At 41.7% G+C, this 17,227-nt stretch overlaps 1 protein-coding gene across 1 annotated transcript in view; it reads right to left on the reverse strand.

Moving 5' to 3' along the window:
• The window catches only part of col20a1 (collagen type XX alpha 1 chain), a 114,582-nt gene that overhangs the window by 11,045 nt on the left and 86,310 nt on the right, over nucleotides 1-17,227 (reverse strand). Inside the window, exons 9-29 of the mRNA XM_088608199.1 lie at nucleotides 16,556-16,720; nucleotides 15,444-15,602; nucleotides 14,221-14,390; nucleotides 13,113-13,242; nucleotides 12,582-12,727; nucleotides 11,545-11,674; nucleotides 10,956-11,095; nucleotides 10,109-10,235; nucleotides 9,050-9,189; nucleotides 7,918-8,050; nucleotides 6,740-6,882; nucleotides 6,264-6,393; nucleotides 5,352-5,468; nucleotides 5,082-5,228; nucleotides 4,600-4,665; nucleotides 4,281-4,319; nucleotides 3,657-3,795; nucleotides 3,101-3,243; nucleotides 2,110-2,219; nucleotides 1,460-1,618; nucleotides 255-332 (exon numbers count right to left, since the gene is read on the reverse strand). Coding sequence (XP_088464325.1) covers nucleotides 255-332; nucleotides 1,460-1,618; nucleotides 2,110-2,219; nucleotides 3,101-3,243; nucleotides 3,657-3,795; nucleotides 4,281-4,319; nucleotides 4,600-4,665; nucleotides 5,082-5,228; nucleotides 5,352-5,468; nucleotides 6,264-6,393; nucleotides 6,740-6,882; nucleotides 7,918-8,050; nucleotides 9,050-9,189; nucleotides 10,109-10,235; nucleotides 10,956-11,095; nucleotides 11,545-11,674; nucleotides 12,582-12,727; nucleotides 13,113-13,242; nucleotides 14,221-14,390; nucleotides 15,444-15,602; nucleotides 16,556-16,720 — 2,711 coding nt within the window. The remainder of the gene's footprint in view (nucleotides 1-254; nucleotides 333-1,459; nucleotides 1,619-2,109; nucleotides 2,220-3,100; nucleotides 3,244-3,656; nucleotides 3,796-4,280; nucleotides 4,320-4,599; nucleotides 4,666-5,081; nucleotides 5,229-5,351; nucleotides 5,469-6,263; nucleotides 6,394-6,739; nucleotides 6,883-7,917; nucleotides 8,051-9,049; nucleotides 9,190-10,108; nucleotides 10,236-10,955; nucleotides 11,096-11,544; nucleotides 11,675-12,581; nucleotides 12,728-13,112; nucleotides 13,243-14,220; nucleotides 14,391-15,443; nucleotides 15,603-16,555; nucleotides 16,721-17,227) is intronic.

Below are 17,227 nucleotides of genomic sequence, written 5' to 3' on the forward strand. Positions count from 1 at the left end.
TGGATTCATAATAGAGTAGGCAACTAAAATTTCCAGTTCTCAGTAGAAGTGTTACAGTATTTCAGTTAATCATTTAATTAGACCAGTTAATTGAATTTTTAGAGGAAGCAAAGGTTAAAAGAATGTATAGCCCTGCAGGAATGTAGATGGACAGAGTTCTGCCAGGGGGATATTCAGGGCTGTATGCTGTATATAAGTGCTGTATATTCGTGCCACTTGGAAAGGAACAGAGAGCTTCTGAATGAAACACTCACCTTAGCTGGGATATCACAGCAGGTATCCTCAGAAGCCCAGGAGGTGTTACAGATGATCTCAAAAGTCTGCAGCTGAAACTGTAAGAAGCAAATCACCGCTGAGTTATTAGAAATCCCAACTATATAAACATAATTAGGGCTTTATATAATAAGCACATTGTTAGATTACATTTTATATTTGGACTGTTACTGTAGATATTGTCTGATTTATTACCTTGGTTTTGGTGACATGATTACATACAGTCAGGCAGAGTCACTATAAAAGTTACTATAAAAGGATCCACAGTGTTTGACACTATGAATATTGCCCAATCAGCAACCTACTGTAGATGTTTTAGTTATTACAAGTTGTTAATCAATACTTCCACACATTTCACTATCGATAGCTTGAATGGTTACTTCATCCATCCATCCATTTACTCACTGCTTCATCCGATCCAGGGTTGCAGGGGAGTCAGAGCCGATCCTGGAAATCAACAGGCACAATGCAGGGCACACACAGACACACACTCACTCACACCGGGCCAGTTTTCCCAGAAGCCAATTAACCTCTCAGTATGCACTTGGACTGTGGGAGGACACTGGAGTACCTGGAGGAAACCTTTACAAACACGTGGAGAACAAATCAACTCCACACAGCTACTGTAGCACCCCAGGGCCAGAACTGAACCCAGGGCCCCAATCCTATGAGGCAGCAATGCTAACTACTGCGCCACAGTGCCGCCTTGGTTACTTGATGTACTTGATTCTTTGAATATATGTAAAGTACAAGGAGTTCCTAAATGGAGTGGCAGCTGATTTCATTGTAGAAAAGGCTTCCCACCTTTGTCTAAATTGAAGGCAAAACACATTTCGTTGTTAATTGTACCGCAGTCACAAGTGAGTCATACAACATGGCAAGGAATGTCAGCATTGAACAAATTTATTTTTCAGATAATAGTGAATAACTACCAAAAAAGCAAATTGTTTGCAAATACTCGACATGAATGAAACTTCTCTTGTTGTTGTATTATTTTTTAAAATCTCTGTCCATATTAAAATGTTTTTGTGTTTTTTTAAATCACAGAGCAGTAAAAATAAGAATCCGTCTTAAAAACAGAAAATAATGATTCCTCAACATCAACCCTAGAACTTTTATTCACGCAGTCTTGTGGAAATTCGGGCATCCTATGGATTCAATGTTCTTGATTCATCAAGTAACTTACCGGCGCAGATCCACTGTGTGGTCCTCTGCTCTTTACCAGTTTGCCCAGCATCTCAAAGCCATTGGTGGGTATTGTGCCCAGAGAGTTAGCTGGGCTCTCAGCGACAGGTTGGCAATCAATATACAGGCTGACACTGAATGGACTCACAGCCAGGTGAACCTGGAAAATGAGGTAGCAACAATCAGTGCTGTCACTAAATGGCAGTGCAGAACAGCTTTGGTATTTGCAGGCAAAAATTATTGAAATGAAAAATTAACATACTGCATGTCTCTCTTTCAGACACAGGAATCCTGGTGGCAATGGATTGGAAATCCTACACCAAAGCCGGCGAGCCCAGAAATGTGTGATACCTCAAAGATACTAGGCGCTACCGTTGACCAAGTCATCTTGGGCCACAGTAAGAAAAATATCTTCTGTCATGCTTAAGACCAGACAGTAGTGAGGGGTAAAGTGTAAGGGGCTTGGGTGGCTTAGATGGTTTGAACATGGACCTTTCTGTTTCAATGTCCAGGGTTTGATCCTCATCTGGTTCTGATGACCAAGGAAGTTACCTCATTATCCATTTCTGACAGGTTCCCTTCCATGTTAATATGACTTAATAAAACATTTCAACTACAGTATGTCGTCGGCTGGTCCAGTTCAGCACTGACCTTGTGGAAGCTGCCATAAAACAGCTTGCGAACTTGGGCCTGGTCAAAGTTCACTTCCTGAATATCGCCTCTGAAGTCCAAGCTGAAATACTGGATGATTTTTCTCTCAGCTGCAAAATCCATTAAAACATATTAAAAAAACCAAAATCATTAAACAAAACAATTGTTTGCAAGTTGCTGTGGTTAAAAAGGAAAGCATGCAGCTGAGCTAATTGAAAAATTGTAAGTTTAAATTCCTGTAAAAATCATTAGAGCAGGATTCTTCATCTATTTCATCAAAGATATTTCATAATCATTTTCTTGCTGCATCTTTAAAACAACTGTTATCAAGATCTTAGAATGTTTGTCTATGTACAGTATATTGACTGATTAATGTTTGGATTTTTATATTCATTTATGCAGAGGATGCATTTATGTTTTTCTGAATGTTCTTAATGTAATGGTTATAAAATGGGTCAGAGGCTACGGAGGAGACTGATGAAAAAAGTCCAAATTTCCCTTCCTGTGCTTGGCATACCATTCAATCTGTAATTGGCAGACATTACATGAAGTAAATGGTCATTTTTAAAGCAAAAACAAACCAAGCTTTCTGATAAATAGAAAGGAAATACCTAATGGCATTACAGATGTAATCCATTTTCAGGGTGACTATTTCAGAAAGAGCCATTTCATCCTCACTTTAAACTCTGCCCTAAGATCAGCAAGTCTCAAAACATTTGTCATATACAGTACTTGTCGTTGATTTATGGAACAGTCAATACTTTGTATGCATAAAGCTCAGATTTGAATCTTTTTTCTAAAAATAAAACTAACACAGGTTCTCATATGTGCCACGGGAAGCTAAATTAAATAGATATTGATTTATAATTGTTTTTTTCAGCCTGAAAAACCTGGTAGCCTGTTTGCACCTGTAGCAAAACAGAACAACATGCATAACTAATTCTGTGTTCAATGTTCTGCTCCTGAAATGGAATTAAGAGTCAATGCTCACGGTCAAGGATGACCCCGATCTTGGGCTGGAAATCCTCGTCTGTCAGCTGCCACACAGCGAAGGGCTCTTTCGGGGTGTCCTGAAGGAGCCTGAGTGTGAAGCTGATGGTGTGTTCAGGAGGAAAGCCTGCAGGGTGGATAAAGCTAAAAACGACCAGGCAAATGAAAACAGGCGAGGAGATACTGTAACTTATTTCTATTCAGACCTGCACTTATCTCAGTGCGATGGCCCCATCTGTCCTCCACATAGACTATACAATAGCAAACTATGTGGATACTTTGGGGTCTTTTATACTCCAGTCCCTGAGAGGTCTAAATATTGGATGTACGAGAACATGCTGAAAGCCATTACTGCATTTTGAATCCATGTGCAAAAAAGCCTAGGGCAGGGGACAGTCCCATTTAGTGTCCATAACAGTAACTGTAAACAGGACAGTTATTAATATTTTGGTTGGAGTTGACTTTTCCATACTGTGTATAAAGATGACCTAAATATCCTGTGAATCTACAGTACTGCTGTTCTTTTCAAAATGGGTTGATCAGCAGTTCAATCTCACCTGGTGCTCTGTGTCAGCTGGACATCTCTGAAGATGCTGTAAGAGGGCAGAGTGTTGAACACAAAGGGCTCAGCAAACACCCCTTCTACAGAGGAGTATGCACTGCTGGTCAGACCAAAGGCCTCCATCATATCGAACCCTGTTAAAGAAATAACGGCACCTCATAGTACGATATATGTAAAACTGAATGGAAGCTGACAATGAGAATTCAAAACCTAGCGACTAACTGGATTACCCCGAAATGTTATTGTATAATTATAATTTTTGGCCTGACAGTATGTTGCCGTAGCTACACATCTGTTATTCTTCTTTCAAGAATTCCAGAGCCAAATTGCCATACATATTACTATTATGTATCCCAGTTGCTTTATTCTATATCCCAGTTTTCTTGACTGGTCTCTTTGGCATTGCACTAGGCAACCTATTTACATTTATCTTGAGCGTATAAAGTTTACTTTCACTGATCTATTGAACTGTAATAGAAAACAAATTAACAATAATGATCACAGTAATGTATGCATCAAACAAAACATTTTTAGTGCTAAGTATACTGGGAATTGTAACTTGGGAAGCTAGGATGAGTAAATGATAATAGAAGAAAAATAAAAATTGGCGTGCTCCTACCTTTTAGAAATGTATTTCTAATGGTCACCTCAGGGCACACTAAACAAGAGGACAGACAACGTAAGATGTATTTATAAAATTTGGGAAAATATTTCAGTTACAAAATACAACAGTTAAAGCTCCAGCATGTTTAAGAACCTGGGAACAAACAGGTCAAATTTGTCTCATTAAGTCAGTGAAAGGTTTGACTCTGTACAGTAACTGGTGAATGGGCTGAAAGAAAACGCAGCAGGCATGTGGGTCACCAGGACCAGCACTGGGAAGCCCTGTGCCAGGAATATGGACTGGGAGAAGGATATAAATTCCTCCTGAAGCCCACCTTCATTCGGACGAGGAGAGGACCTGGACGGGGGAGCCAGTTTCACAGGTCCAGAGGGTCCAGTGGCTGTGTGGACATAACATTAGGACTGAGAGTCAGGGGCAGACTCAGTGCCTCCCTGGTATTGAAATCAACAATAGTGGGCATAAAAGATGGCAACTTTGATGCATATTACTGTTTCTAGCGTACTGTATTGAGTGTCTTTCCCTGTGGCCCACCTTCCAGATAAGTGACTGTATAAGATACAGTCTTATCTTAATAATGTAAGGGTCAAACATCTACCCAATAGAATAAATATAAAAAGCTGTACATCAGTTTCTATCAGGTTAACTGCAACACTATATCCTGTCACTATATCCTTGTCTCCCTTCTAAAGTACTGCATTCTACAGTGAGAATTTGAGAGACACACAAATATGCAGTATCGTCTATCTGGCACATCCTGGTCTTGAGCTCCAGTGAAAGGAAAGCACGGATGGTTACCTGTGAAGTGCAGCACGGTGACCGGCGTGCCCTCCACCTGTTGGACCTGGGTGTACACACTGATCTGATACACCTCCTCAGGCCGCAGGCCGGTGAAGCAGTGGCTGCTGGACGAGCTGTCCAGTTTCTGCTCCTCCATCGTCTTGTCTTAAAAAGACGTGTACACAAAGTCAAGACACGACAGAAATCCTTTAAAGCAGTCTCTGTCCCACTTTTACGTCCTGATCATACACTGTATGGGGCATGCAGAAGCCAAGGCATCTACTGTACCTTTCAGAGACTGGATAACTATTCTGTATCCAGTAGCAGCGCCGTGGGGCTTCCAGGAAACGCAGAGGCTGGATTGCTCTGACTTATAGACGTTCAGACTGCTGACTCGCAAGCTTGCTGTGCACAAAAGAAAATTAAACCGCACTTGGTGATACTCAAATAAGGACGTCAAATCTAGCGATGCAGGACCACACTAGAAATGTGCGTACAAAATCATACAGTACAACTCACAATTCCCAAACCACTGGATTCCAAACCATGTTCTTTTGTTCCAAGGGTAGGAGGTTGACACTAACATGTTCTTGCAAATCCCATCTTATTGTCTCTGACCATATTTACAACATGGCTGTAGGAACGAAATAATTACTTGTTACCTATTCAGCCACCTAATTCTAATTGCCCCCTTATAGGTGTTAAGTAAATGAAGTAATCACTTATTATTTCATATACATTGATTCTAAAGTATTTATTTTTTCTTCATATACTAATGTGTCCCAAACACTGCATAGATGAATATAAACCCTTCTGGTTATTTATGAAAAGACTAGTGTCAGTTAAACAGGGGCATCACAGTACAAAATTGTAATTCCCCTAATTATACAGGGGTTCAGCAACTTTTTCGTGGAACTGTCGGCCCCTGATCTGAATATTGTGACCTGGCCTTTTTGAGATTGATCAACAGAATCTCTGAGGAATAGACTGCTGATCTAGAATATTGTGACTCGGCCTTTTCGGAAAGATCAACACAGTCTTGAAGTCACTGCAGTGACTCTTTACTTTAATAAACCCATGAAAAAAAATTGATCGATAGGAACAGGTAGATTCCCTTGCTCCGTGTTATTTAAGCTCTCTTTCCAGGCCTGTGCTGTATGGAACCAGACATGTCAGAGATCAGAAGGATTTTCTACTTACATGTTTTCCCTTGTGCTGAGGCACTCCCTCCCTCTCTGTTCCTGTACATGGCAGTGACCAGAACACTGTATTTGGTGTCTGGGAGCAGCGACCTGAGTCGAACACTGTTCTCTTTCCCAGGGACAGACAGCTAGAAATGCAGGTCAGAGAACGTCAGGTTCAAAGCTCATCTTTTGGGGGTCTGAAAATTGCAACTCCGAAACAATGGCTAACAATGTATTCAAAAATCAGAGCAAGGTTAAGATGTGATTCAAGCCATAAACCAGGCTTCTACTATATAAACCTCCAGAGACATTACAAAATGTTGGAGGGGACATCAAACCAGACGGAAATTGACTCTTTTTCCAGAGGCAAGAAAGTTTTAACAAATACAGGTGTGAAATAGATGACGGAAAATTTCTCTCAAACGTGGGCCATTCCAAAGTTAAACCTCAAGGTCAAAATATCTTGATTTAAATATCACCTGCTGCACTTACGGTCTCTTCGATGGGTTCTCCTTTCATTGCAGTATAGACCACGTGGTACTCAGAAACATGAGCATTGGGGTGTTCCCATCTCACCAACAGGCTGTTCACTGTCTCCCCCTCTATTACAACATTGGAAGGACCACCTCCAGAAACTAAAGACAGATAACACGGCAGAATCATTTGATCTTATTGTTTTAGAATGACTGACTGTTTCAAAGCAAGGTTCTAGTGGTGGAAAGCATCAGGATCTTTTGGTTTTAATTTCAGATGCTTTTTCAGTTATAATAGTGTCCAACAGGAGTGTCAATGTGTCCAGTTAGCATCCAGTGTAGCATCAACCTGACCTTCTGATAGCCTTTGAAAAGGGGTTTCGAAGTATGTTTTCAGCATGTCTTTCTTATCAGAATATATTGAGTACTAGGACATCTTATCTTATTAATTGTGCTTCAATTCATGCCCATGAGCAAATATCCTGTTTCCCTAACCATTAGGCCTGAATCTATGCAGCTCATTGAACATGATTTTGATTAGGACTCTTAATCTGTTTCTCCAGGATTACCAGATCAATTGATAATTTTATACACTAAGTTTTTCTTGTGTTTTCTTGTGCCCAGGGCCACTGGCCCTACTCCGTATTCTGTCTGCATCCTGGAGTGTTACCAAGACAAAGTGTTCCTTCAGCGTTCAAAGGCACAGATCAAAGACTTGTGGCGCTACCACGTCTTTAAATCCCGCAACTGTCACGATTTACTCCGAAGGGTGTGAGTAAACCATGTAATAAAAGGCCGCAGTAACACGAATAGCTTGAATTCCGTCCAGTGCTAAAACACTCCCTCCACCGCAGCGCAGTGGCAGGGAGCCTGGAGGAACAGAGGTGGAATTGTCCAGTTCAGAAGGGAGTACCAGCTACAGAAAACAGCCTGCAGCGCAGTGGACAGCGCCTGGGTAGAGCATCTGCTTACAAAGCAGAAAAACGGGAGATCCCTTCAAATTCCCTCAGAGGGCATTTTGTGTCCAACAGGAATGCTGCCCTGATGGGAAACTGAAGGAATTTGCAGCAACTGGCACTGATACCCTAAAGGATTTTGCCTCAGCAAGAGCTGAGACTTGTGGGTGGATAGTGGAAGTAACAGGGCCCTCGTGTGGCCCCGAGCGAGCCAGCGAGTGAGCGGCCCTGCTCTACTCACAGGTGCTGTAGCGGGTGGCCACCGCCTCGCTCTGCGCCCCGTCGGCGTACAGCGCGGACAGGGAGATCTGGTACTCGGCATTCGCCTCCACAGCCTCCAGCACCGCCGACTCGCTGCCCCCGCCCACCACAAGCTGAAACGCAGGAGGCGCGTCACAAAAGCTTGCCCAGGTGAGTCTTTCCCAGCGTGGGCTCCGGGACAAATTCAAAAACATCTCCTCACCTTTAAATATTCGTTATTCCAATCAACAGAGTCTACTCAAGGAAAAGCCTGTAGGATGCTTTCACTCAGTTGATAAAAAGCCTCCATTCTACTTCACAATCTTTTAAAAGAACATAGTTGTGCTCATTTACCCAAATGTTGTAATTAGTTATTCCCATATTTCGGTAATGTTCCTTTGTGGCAGGCCAGCTGTACTGAGGATAGTAGTTTCAGATCTGCAACTAGATGTCATTAAGGCCTCTAATGTTTGTACAGTATATAGGTTTACATGAGATGTATTGTCTAGGGGGGCGCGGTGGCTAAGGATCTGCGCCTGTGACTGGAAGGTTGCTGGTTCAAATCCCGTGGCTGGCAAAAGAATCCTACTCCGTTGGGCCCCTGAGCAAGGCCCTTAACCCTAACTGCTCCAGGGGCGCTGTACAATGGCAGACCCTGCGCTCTGACCCCAAGCTTCTCTCCCTGTCTATATGTCTGTCTCCATGGAGAAAAGCTGGGGAATGCAAAAAGACAAATTCCTAATGCAAGAAATTGTATAGGGCTAATAAAGAAACATTAAAACATTAACATTGGTGAGGGAATGAGAACTACATTTTCACATGGGGCTAAATTACACTGCTGCAGGTTTATAAGGGGCTTCTGGTGGTAGTTGGGTTGGTATAGTGCAAGTATTTGTCTTGTGTATACAGCAGATTGTGTGTAATAAAGACTCCCATGCAAGATACCTTTACTGAACATTGTGCTTTTTCGTGTGCTTGGGCCTCACAAGCTGTCTGTTTAGAGGGAGGGCTGGCACATGCAGATCTTCTGAACAGTGTTTTCTGATCTGTGTTATGAAGCTGGCCGTACCCTGTGACTGAACTGATCAAGAATCCAGAGGGTGGCGGGGCACCCAGGACGGAGGCTGTCTCACCTGGTTCAGTTTCCCCCCGCTGAGAGAGATCCACTTGAGCAGGTAGGAGATTACATCATCGGCCGCCGGCTTCCACTGCACCTTGATGTCGCTGCCAGTGAAGCCGACGACCCTCAGCTCAGAGGGCGAGGGCACTCTCACTGCACAGACACAGTCAGTGAGAACGCCAAACAGTTTTAGGACAAGAACAGACCCTAAAACTGGAAACAAACTGCTTCCCAGCGTAGTTCCAAAGGTATTCCTTCAGAATGACATTCAGCCTAATTACAATTATCTTGATATTAGTATCCACATACCCTGTGAAATAAACTCTCTGGGAAATAAGAAATCCTGCAGTTAATCTATCACTTTTGGAGCCACAGTGGACAGTACAACACACCCAAGTATTATTTGGTATGACTAGTTCATCCAGCTGCAATATTCTCAAAGCAGTGGAGAAACTGTCTGTTCTCAAATGCAGTTGATTGCTGAATCTAAAAAGAGCAGTAATCAGAATATGTAATGTGTGTTCTACTATGTAAACTGGTGAAATAAACTGAGTTAATTTTATGTTTTTCAGGCTAATGATTTTTGCTGAATAAGTACTAAATGTGACTATACTAATTGCACTTCCTAGGTGGGCAAAGAAATTTCTGTTATTCCAGCTGAACTAGTTTTAATCATCTGTTTCAGTGACTGGGGTTCATACTTCTCTCTTTAGCATTTTTACTCAGACATCATATTTTAATCTTCATCCCTGGATCACTTACAACCTGACGATCCACGCAGCCTCAGTGTCCAGCTTTGTTCCCCAAAATAACGGACAAAATGTGACCTACCGTACTCTTTCACAGCTAGTCTCTAGTCAAAATGTATACTCATTGCTACTTTTTGATCTCAATAGGAAAAATCATATTTTTAAACGCTACCGATGGTTCAGGTGTCTGAACCACATAACTCCTCAGAATTAGGAATGTAAAATTGAATAATCTCCAGCCTGCCCCTAACAATTTTAAAAAGTAAGGAATACCCGAGTAAAGCAGAGATTTCTTTTAAAATAGAAAGTGTGCAGTAGCTTACAGGTGGTGATGTTGCCAGTGATTGGCATGGAAAGCCCCTCGTCATACACTGAGCGCACAGCCACCACGTAGTTAGACAACGAGGAGAGGTTCCTGAGGAGGAGGGCAGTTGTGCCCGAAACGTCCACCTTGAGGAGGAAAGAAGTTGAAATGGTGAAGTAGATCTTCAAGCGGAGAGAGCAATGTACTTGCCACTCATACATGAATTCCAAAGTGAGACTGACTGGGATTCACTCCCAGAGCCTTAGTGTACTTCAAGATTCTTCGTGATAATAACTTATCTGTGGTGTTTTTTCAATAACAGGAAATATATATTTTTCATCCACTTAGAAAACAAGATCTTGTATTAACTTAACTTAATTAGATGAAGAATCGATTCCAATGCTTTGATGAATACTATATATTTGATTCATGACAAATCAATGTAACAAAGTACAGCTCCATTTATCAATTCCCCCACTGTCTAGTAGCTTCATCCAATTCAGTATTGTAGGGAAGCTGGCGCCTGACCCAGCAAGCAATGGCTGTAAAGCAAGAGACACCCTGTACTGGATGCCAGTCCATCGCAGGGCACAAACTGACAGAACCACAAGCATGTAAACACTCATATCAGGGCCTGCTAACTTCCCAGTTGACATTACCTCTGCCACAATACCACACAGCTTGGACAGCCTCAGTTGATTTGAATAGGCTGCTGTTTGCATTATCAGAACTGTACCAGAATGCAAACATTTCAAATGCTAGTTAATGTTGGCTATGAAGTCAATGCTCTTATCTGAGATGTCGCAAAGGGGAAGGAACAGAACAGCATCACTGCCCAGAATCCAGCGGGCAGAGCTGATACTCACTTGTTTGACATCACTGCCGTGATTGGTGCTGTAGGTGAGCTGGTGCCCAGGCACCCTGTCTGAAGCAGGCACCCAGCTCACTCTGATGGAGCTGTGGCTGACCTGGGGGAAGAGAAGCTTCACAGGGGGGCTGAGTGGCTCTGCAAGGAGGAAGGGAGAGCTTCAGGACAGGAACTCACAAGTCTACAGGATAATACTCCTTCACACGATTTGAGTTATAAGAACTTCAGGACATGTTACAAATGGGAAGAAGCCATTAATCCTCAAAGGTGTAGATGACTATGCTGTCTATTTTGAGAATGTACTCACAGTCCTTGAAAAGATGGTGCAGAAATATCTGCAGTTTGACCATGAGTTTTTGTCTTGGTTTCTTTAAATTAGCAACTACTAAAGAGCTGGTAAAACTGTTCAAATGAATGATAGGCCCAGTTAAGAGTAAGACAGTCAACTAAAATGAAAATAACTGCAAGCCTTGAATTTGTTAGATGTTTCCGATTGTGATTTCAAATGCTAATACACAGTAACCATTAAAAGAACCATCAAGACATCCAGGGACAAAAGTAATTGCAGCTCCTCCATGTGTACTCACGTGTTGCTGCCATGGCAGTGATGGGATCGCTGGGGTCCTCGTTATAAAGGGCATACAGAGTTATAGAGTAGTCTGTCGAAGGCTGCAGGCCAGAAATCTCAACATCTGTCTGTTCTGCACCGAACTTCACCTGTCAGTTCCCATGGAAACACAAGGCTCTTAATGTCTTTCAGCAGCATATTGGATGTAGGATGATGTTGTCCAAACAGCACTGATGACAGACTAGACTTATCTGAAGCTCTACTGTTTTCACTTTCTAACAGCGTCTGGTACTGTAGGCCTGCAAAATCTGTCTGAAGGCCGCAAGAATGAAGAGATTCACGTTTACACAAGCAGTTGCCACAAAAAGCAGAATTGCAAGAGGCATTCAGCATAGTGCAGGTATTTATCCAGGCTGTACCACCTGCCAACTCGCATGTGAGTCTCAGTTGGTGTCTCCAAGCTCCATAAGTACTGCTATGATCAGGGAGAGGCAGACTCCATTTAAGAGATGGGAACCTCTTAAATCTCTGCATCTTCTCCACGGAAAGATGAAAAGATTGTTCTTTGAGGCATTTAGAGCTGTCTTCCCTTGTGAGCTGCATGAAATCATGATTTGGTTGTTCTGGGAGCAGGATAGGATGCTATTTCCTGAGGTGATTTAAGTTGAAAATTTCTGTAAATTAATCCTTAATTGAAATGTTCTTAATCAGCACTTTATCATAGAAGAATCTGATCCATGTGACAAGAGTGGAAATGTATTTTTTCAGACATGCCTATGAAAAACCATCCATGCATTTTCGTACTGCTTTATACAGTACACATACTGTACCTATGAAAAGCCATTGTAATTTAGATTCACTCAGTGGTGTTACTGGAATATCCTGCCACCCAATGCCTGCAATTTTATAACCCTTTAATTTTAGCCCCATGCTTTATATATACAATATTTTTGACTACAGATATAAATCATCTAATCAGTTCAAGCAGCTCTGTTTCCATCTGACATTGAATGTAGCAAATGGCAAAGTTGCCTTGCCCCTTGACCTTTGACCTACCTCTTTGGCATCATCAGGCTCCCCATCAGCCAGTGCGGAATAGAGCACCATGTACTGAGTGGCGCCCTGAGCCGGCTGCCAGCGCACCCGAAGGCTGTTGTGAGATGTGGAGTAGATCTGCAGGTACTGCGGAGGCACCAGTGGCACTGGAATGGCAGAGGCAGGGTGGGAGTTAGGAGAACACTGCTTTCTCCAGGCAACAGGACTAAGCCTAAAAGAAGGTCATCTTCATTTGTCAGGCTACGGCAGTCTTCTTTGACCCTGGGCCCTGGCTCCAGTATTTCACAATTGTCAAAATCATGTCAACTTTAATTGGTTCAGCTGAGGAGAGGAGAATTTAGTAAAAATGAGGGTTAGACCCATCCAGAGGTGTGGCAGTGACACCACTCCCCTAAAATCTACATGGATATTTGATCACTTTACGGTCACTCACACCTTCTAGACTTCATCCTGGATTAATTGCATTGACCAAACACTGATGCTACACCTCTGTTGACTCATTCCCATCAGGTAGTGGTTTTAGACACGTACATGTTGTCACCGATCCACGAAGGCCACTGCCAACGCTGTTGTCGTAAACGGGGAAGACTGAGATGTGATACTCTGTCTGAGAGGACAGGCCCTCCAGCAGGACACTGGACACTGTGCCATTCAGCACCACCTACAAAACATCCCATTAACAGGCTGCTGAGCCGGAAATAAAGGAAACATGTCAATTATAGTTTTGGCATTTCAGGGAAATTCCCAAAATGCAGACTACTTTAAGTAATACTTGTATTGTTTTTGTTTTTTTACTAAATAAAATTTAAAATAGTTTAGAATACAATATATTCCCCAAACATTCATTGCTTCAACAAAACATGGGTGGGATGGAGGTAAAAGCAGTATATATAAAATGCAAATTAAAAGATGAAAACAATTCTGAAGGAAAAACCTGTCTAAATCTAACTATAAATATTTATGCTGCTTTCTGACAAAAATGCCCAGAACACCTGGTTCTAAATTACAGGAATGTAAGGGATTTACACACATTATACAACTAACTGACTACAGAATACAGAGAAAAGTAAGTTATAATTACACACACAGTAAATCTTCCTGTAGAGTACATAATACAACTGAAACAACATACCATATCACTCATAATATGTGAAATCCAGATTAAGCACTGGTTTGTAATAGAGCCACTCGACACCTGGTTTTGTAATAGTAACTGGTGTGACTGGTGTATCAAAACACAGTGCTATTGTGAAATCTGAAGACACACTGCTGTAACTCTTGTGTTTTTTTTTAATCTTTTTAACAGTGTTCCAAACTTGAAACAAAAAAACTGACCTCCGGCAGCATTTTAACGTTTCAGCAATTTATTGTGAGAAAAGTCAGTTTTTACATATATATATTATATATTCAAACTAAGCGCACAAGTCTTGGCGTGTGTTTAAAATGATCCATAAGTAATGTATCTGTGACCAGGCTGTAACGAGATTAAAAAGTAGATTATGGGCCTTTGTCCACTGTCAAAACTCACACAATGATTTAGAGTAAGGATGGAGATGGCTGTTCTGCAATGTACAATAGTGTAAATGTTGGTCAGAGTCCGACTCTTCCACCAGAGCGACGTCGCAAATGAAGGACTAACCTCCTGCGGGTTCTCTCCTTCTGCACTGTGATAGACGACTCTGTATTTGTGCACTGGCCTGGACGGTGGACTCCAGCTCATCCTGAACTCCCGAGACTTCACTTCGGAGAAGAGCAGGTTTGTGGGCCCAGGAAAAGTCTCTTCTGCAGCCTGGGTAGGATTCTCTGTCACTGCAACACAGGAACGCATTGGGTCAAGGGGGGCTGTCTCTTGAGCCTTGTTATCGCATGGGAGAGCAGAACAGGGGGTAGGTGCGTGGAGCTGCATGGCAAAATCCAGCCAACCATTTTCAATAGCATCTTCATCCAATATGGGGTTGTAGCAAGACCGATACTGTATGTGGTATAAAATGTTTTTGCATATGCATTCACTGCAGTTTTGGTAACATAAGAAGCAAGTACATATAAACACATAAGATCTACCATGTGGTGCTTAAAGAATACTAATCCCCACTTCTATACAGGAGAGCCATAAATTTCAGGTACATGGGCTTGTGTGATTTTAATTCAAATAATGGTGGGGGGGGGATTGGGTTTTCATTTTTAACATTTTTTCAGTAGGTCAGTGGTACATGGGGCTGGTCAGCTGTGAAAAATCACCAAAAATGATGTTCCACCCTTTTTTGGCAGCTCCAAAGAGCATTCTCAAAGAGCAGTTCACACAGTGTCTGTTTTCTGCTACCTCTCATATACTGGATATTAGAATGGGCAAAACGTCATAGACAACACTACAGAAAGGGGGCAATGGCTTATCCAGCACAACCTGGGATTCAAGAATGAACTCCCACCTGCGACAATATGTTCTGTATGACAGGTAGATATTGAGATTCACATTCACATTGCCCAGCTGTTACTATACCACCAGAAACTGAAGAACAAGGTGTTTATGTATGGTAGGAGATGGCATTCACTGTAAAAACATTGTCTTGTCAATGCAAACCTTTCCCAAGTTTAAGCTTTCTAGTAACACCTGTAATAAATTCAAAGTACAAAAAATGCTCTAAAGAGGGCCTCCAGCCCTGGCTATAAATTTTTTCAGCCTATTGACAGAATAGGACAGCCCACTAAATAACCCAGCACTTAAAGTGAAACATACTGTAACACTTAAATCAGTCACTTCCAAATGTGCTGGATAAGATACATGAACCTGTACCATTTCTTACAGTATGTTCTCATGTTGTCATCACAGAGAGGAATTGCTGTTCTTCTAGGAAGAAACCCTACCCTTTGCTTTGCTTTTGTCCTCGATCCTCAGACACAGAGTGCGGCTCAGCTTGTCCACCAGCTTTCGGAGAAGAGGGAAGTCGTTCACATTGAAGACATTGAGCTCAACGGGCTCCGAGGCGATCTGCTTCAGCTCAGCCTCGTCTGCGTTCTTCACCCCTGCACAGCAGATTCAGTTTGGAAAAATACACTTCAAAAACGGATCACCAGTATAGGGATTATGTTAAACGGTAAGGACAGTAAGAGCAGTAACTCTTTACAGCTCAGAGAAATGCACTTCCGCACCAATTAAATATGTTTATTGTTATATTCAATTATTATATTGAAAGTTTTTATTTCTCTCAGTTGCCCAGTTGACATATGACTGCAGGGATACTAATGTATATATTGGCATTCTGTATCTTAAATGAAATATTTCACTAAAATGCTTTATTAAAATGATCAATAATTTATTATCAATATCATTGACAAATATGCATTGCTTAACAACATTTATTACACTTAAAATAATAAATAACCTTGTTTCTGATATGGAAACAAATGCATTATAAAGCCATATGCATACAGTATGCTGTATATATACACATACTGTAATTTAGAAAGAGAGATTTACCTAAACAGGAAGGGGGACTTTTTGATGAACACACCTGACAAACGTTCTTTCTGCATTTTATTTTTCAGCATGGAATTAACCTTTACTTGTTCCCAATTTTAGTTAGCAAGTTAGTTTGACTCGCAGACACAATTTATTGAAGTTTCACCTGCAAATGTCCTGCAAAAAGCCTTTGTAATAGCAACTGTAATAGTAATGAAAACCTGATTACAACCAGATGCTATCACTCTTGTTATCTAGATCTGCCTTATTTTTGTTTTATGATTCATCTCTAGATAATTCCTGCACAGTCCTTTGGACCTTTTCTCTATTTCTTTTCCACGCACAGCAATCCCAAACCTTACTTATGAAACTTACTTATGAGTGGACAAAAACGCTTTTAGTTCTGTTGTTAATAATATTTATAATCATACACAGGTACAGTATGTCAATTGGAGGAAATTGTTAAAACGACAGACTTGAAAGGTGCAAGCAGACCTGGCTCTAGGGCATGTCTTACCCACGGTGATGATCTCAACCCCAGCTTGCTTCAGCGTCCTAGCCGCAAAGATGGCATCGTCCTGGGACTTGCCATCAGTGAGCAGAACGACAAACTTAGCAGAGTCCAGCCGGGCTCCAGATCCCACCTGAAGATTCTCTTTCAGGACGTGCATCAAAGCCTGACCTAGCCGAAAGTATTTATACACAGTGAGACCCAAAATGACCCATCCGGCCCATTTGGTAGTTAGTAGTATTTAATGGATCCAAGTCTGCTGTTTCTTGACTGAAACCAGGGAATCGAGCTTTATGAACATGGCTAGGTAGCTTGTTCCAGACTCCCACAACCCTTTATGTAAATATGTGTTTCCTGTTTTTGGATTTAAATGCATTTCCAAGGAGTTTCCTCTTGTGCCCTTGGGTTTGTGTTCCACTGTTCATTCTGAAGAAATCCACTGAGTTAATGTTGACAATGATTTTGAAAACTTTTACCAGGTCTCCTATCAGTCTTCTCTGTTCAAGACTAAAAAGTTCCAGTTCCTCCAACCTGTCAGTGAAGGAAATTTCTTAAGGCCCAGAATGTATCTGGTTGTTCTTATCTGGACTGCTTCCAGAGCTGCAATATATATTTTCTCTAACAGAGTGACCAAAAGTGTAGACAATTTTCTCCTGGGGTCTTACTTATTACTTATTT

This window comes from Lepisosteus platostomus, chromosome 15, assembly GCF_059453375.1.
Source record: "Lepisosteus platostomus isolate fLepPlt1 chromosome 15, fLepPlt1.hap1, whole genome shotgun sequence".
In the NCBI taxonomy this organism is placed as follows: domain Eukaryota; kingdom Metazoa; phylum Chordata; class Actinopteri; order Semionotiformes; family Lepisosteidae; genus Lepisosteus; species Lepisosteus platostomus.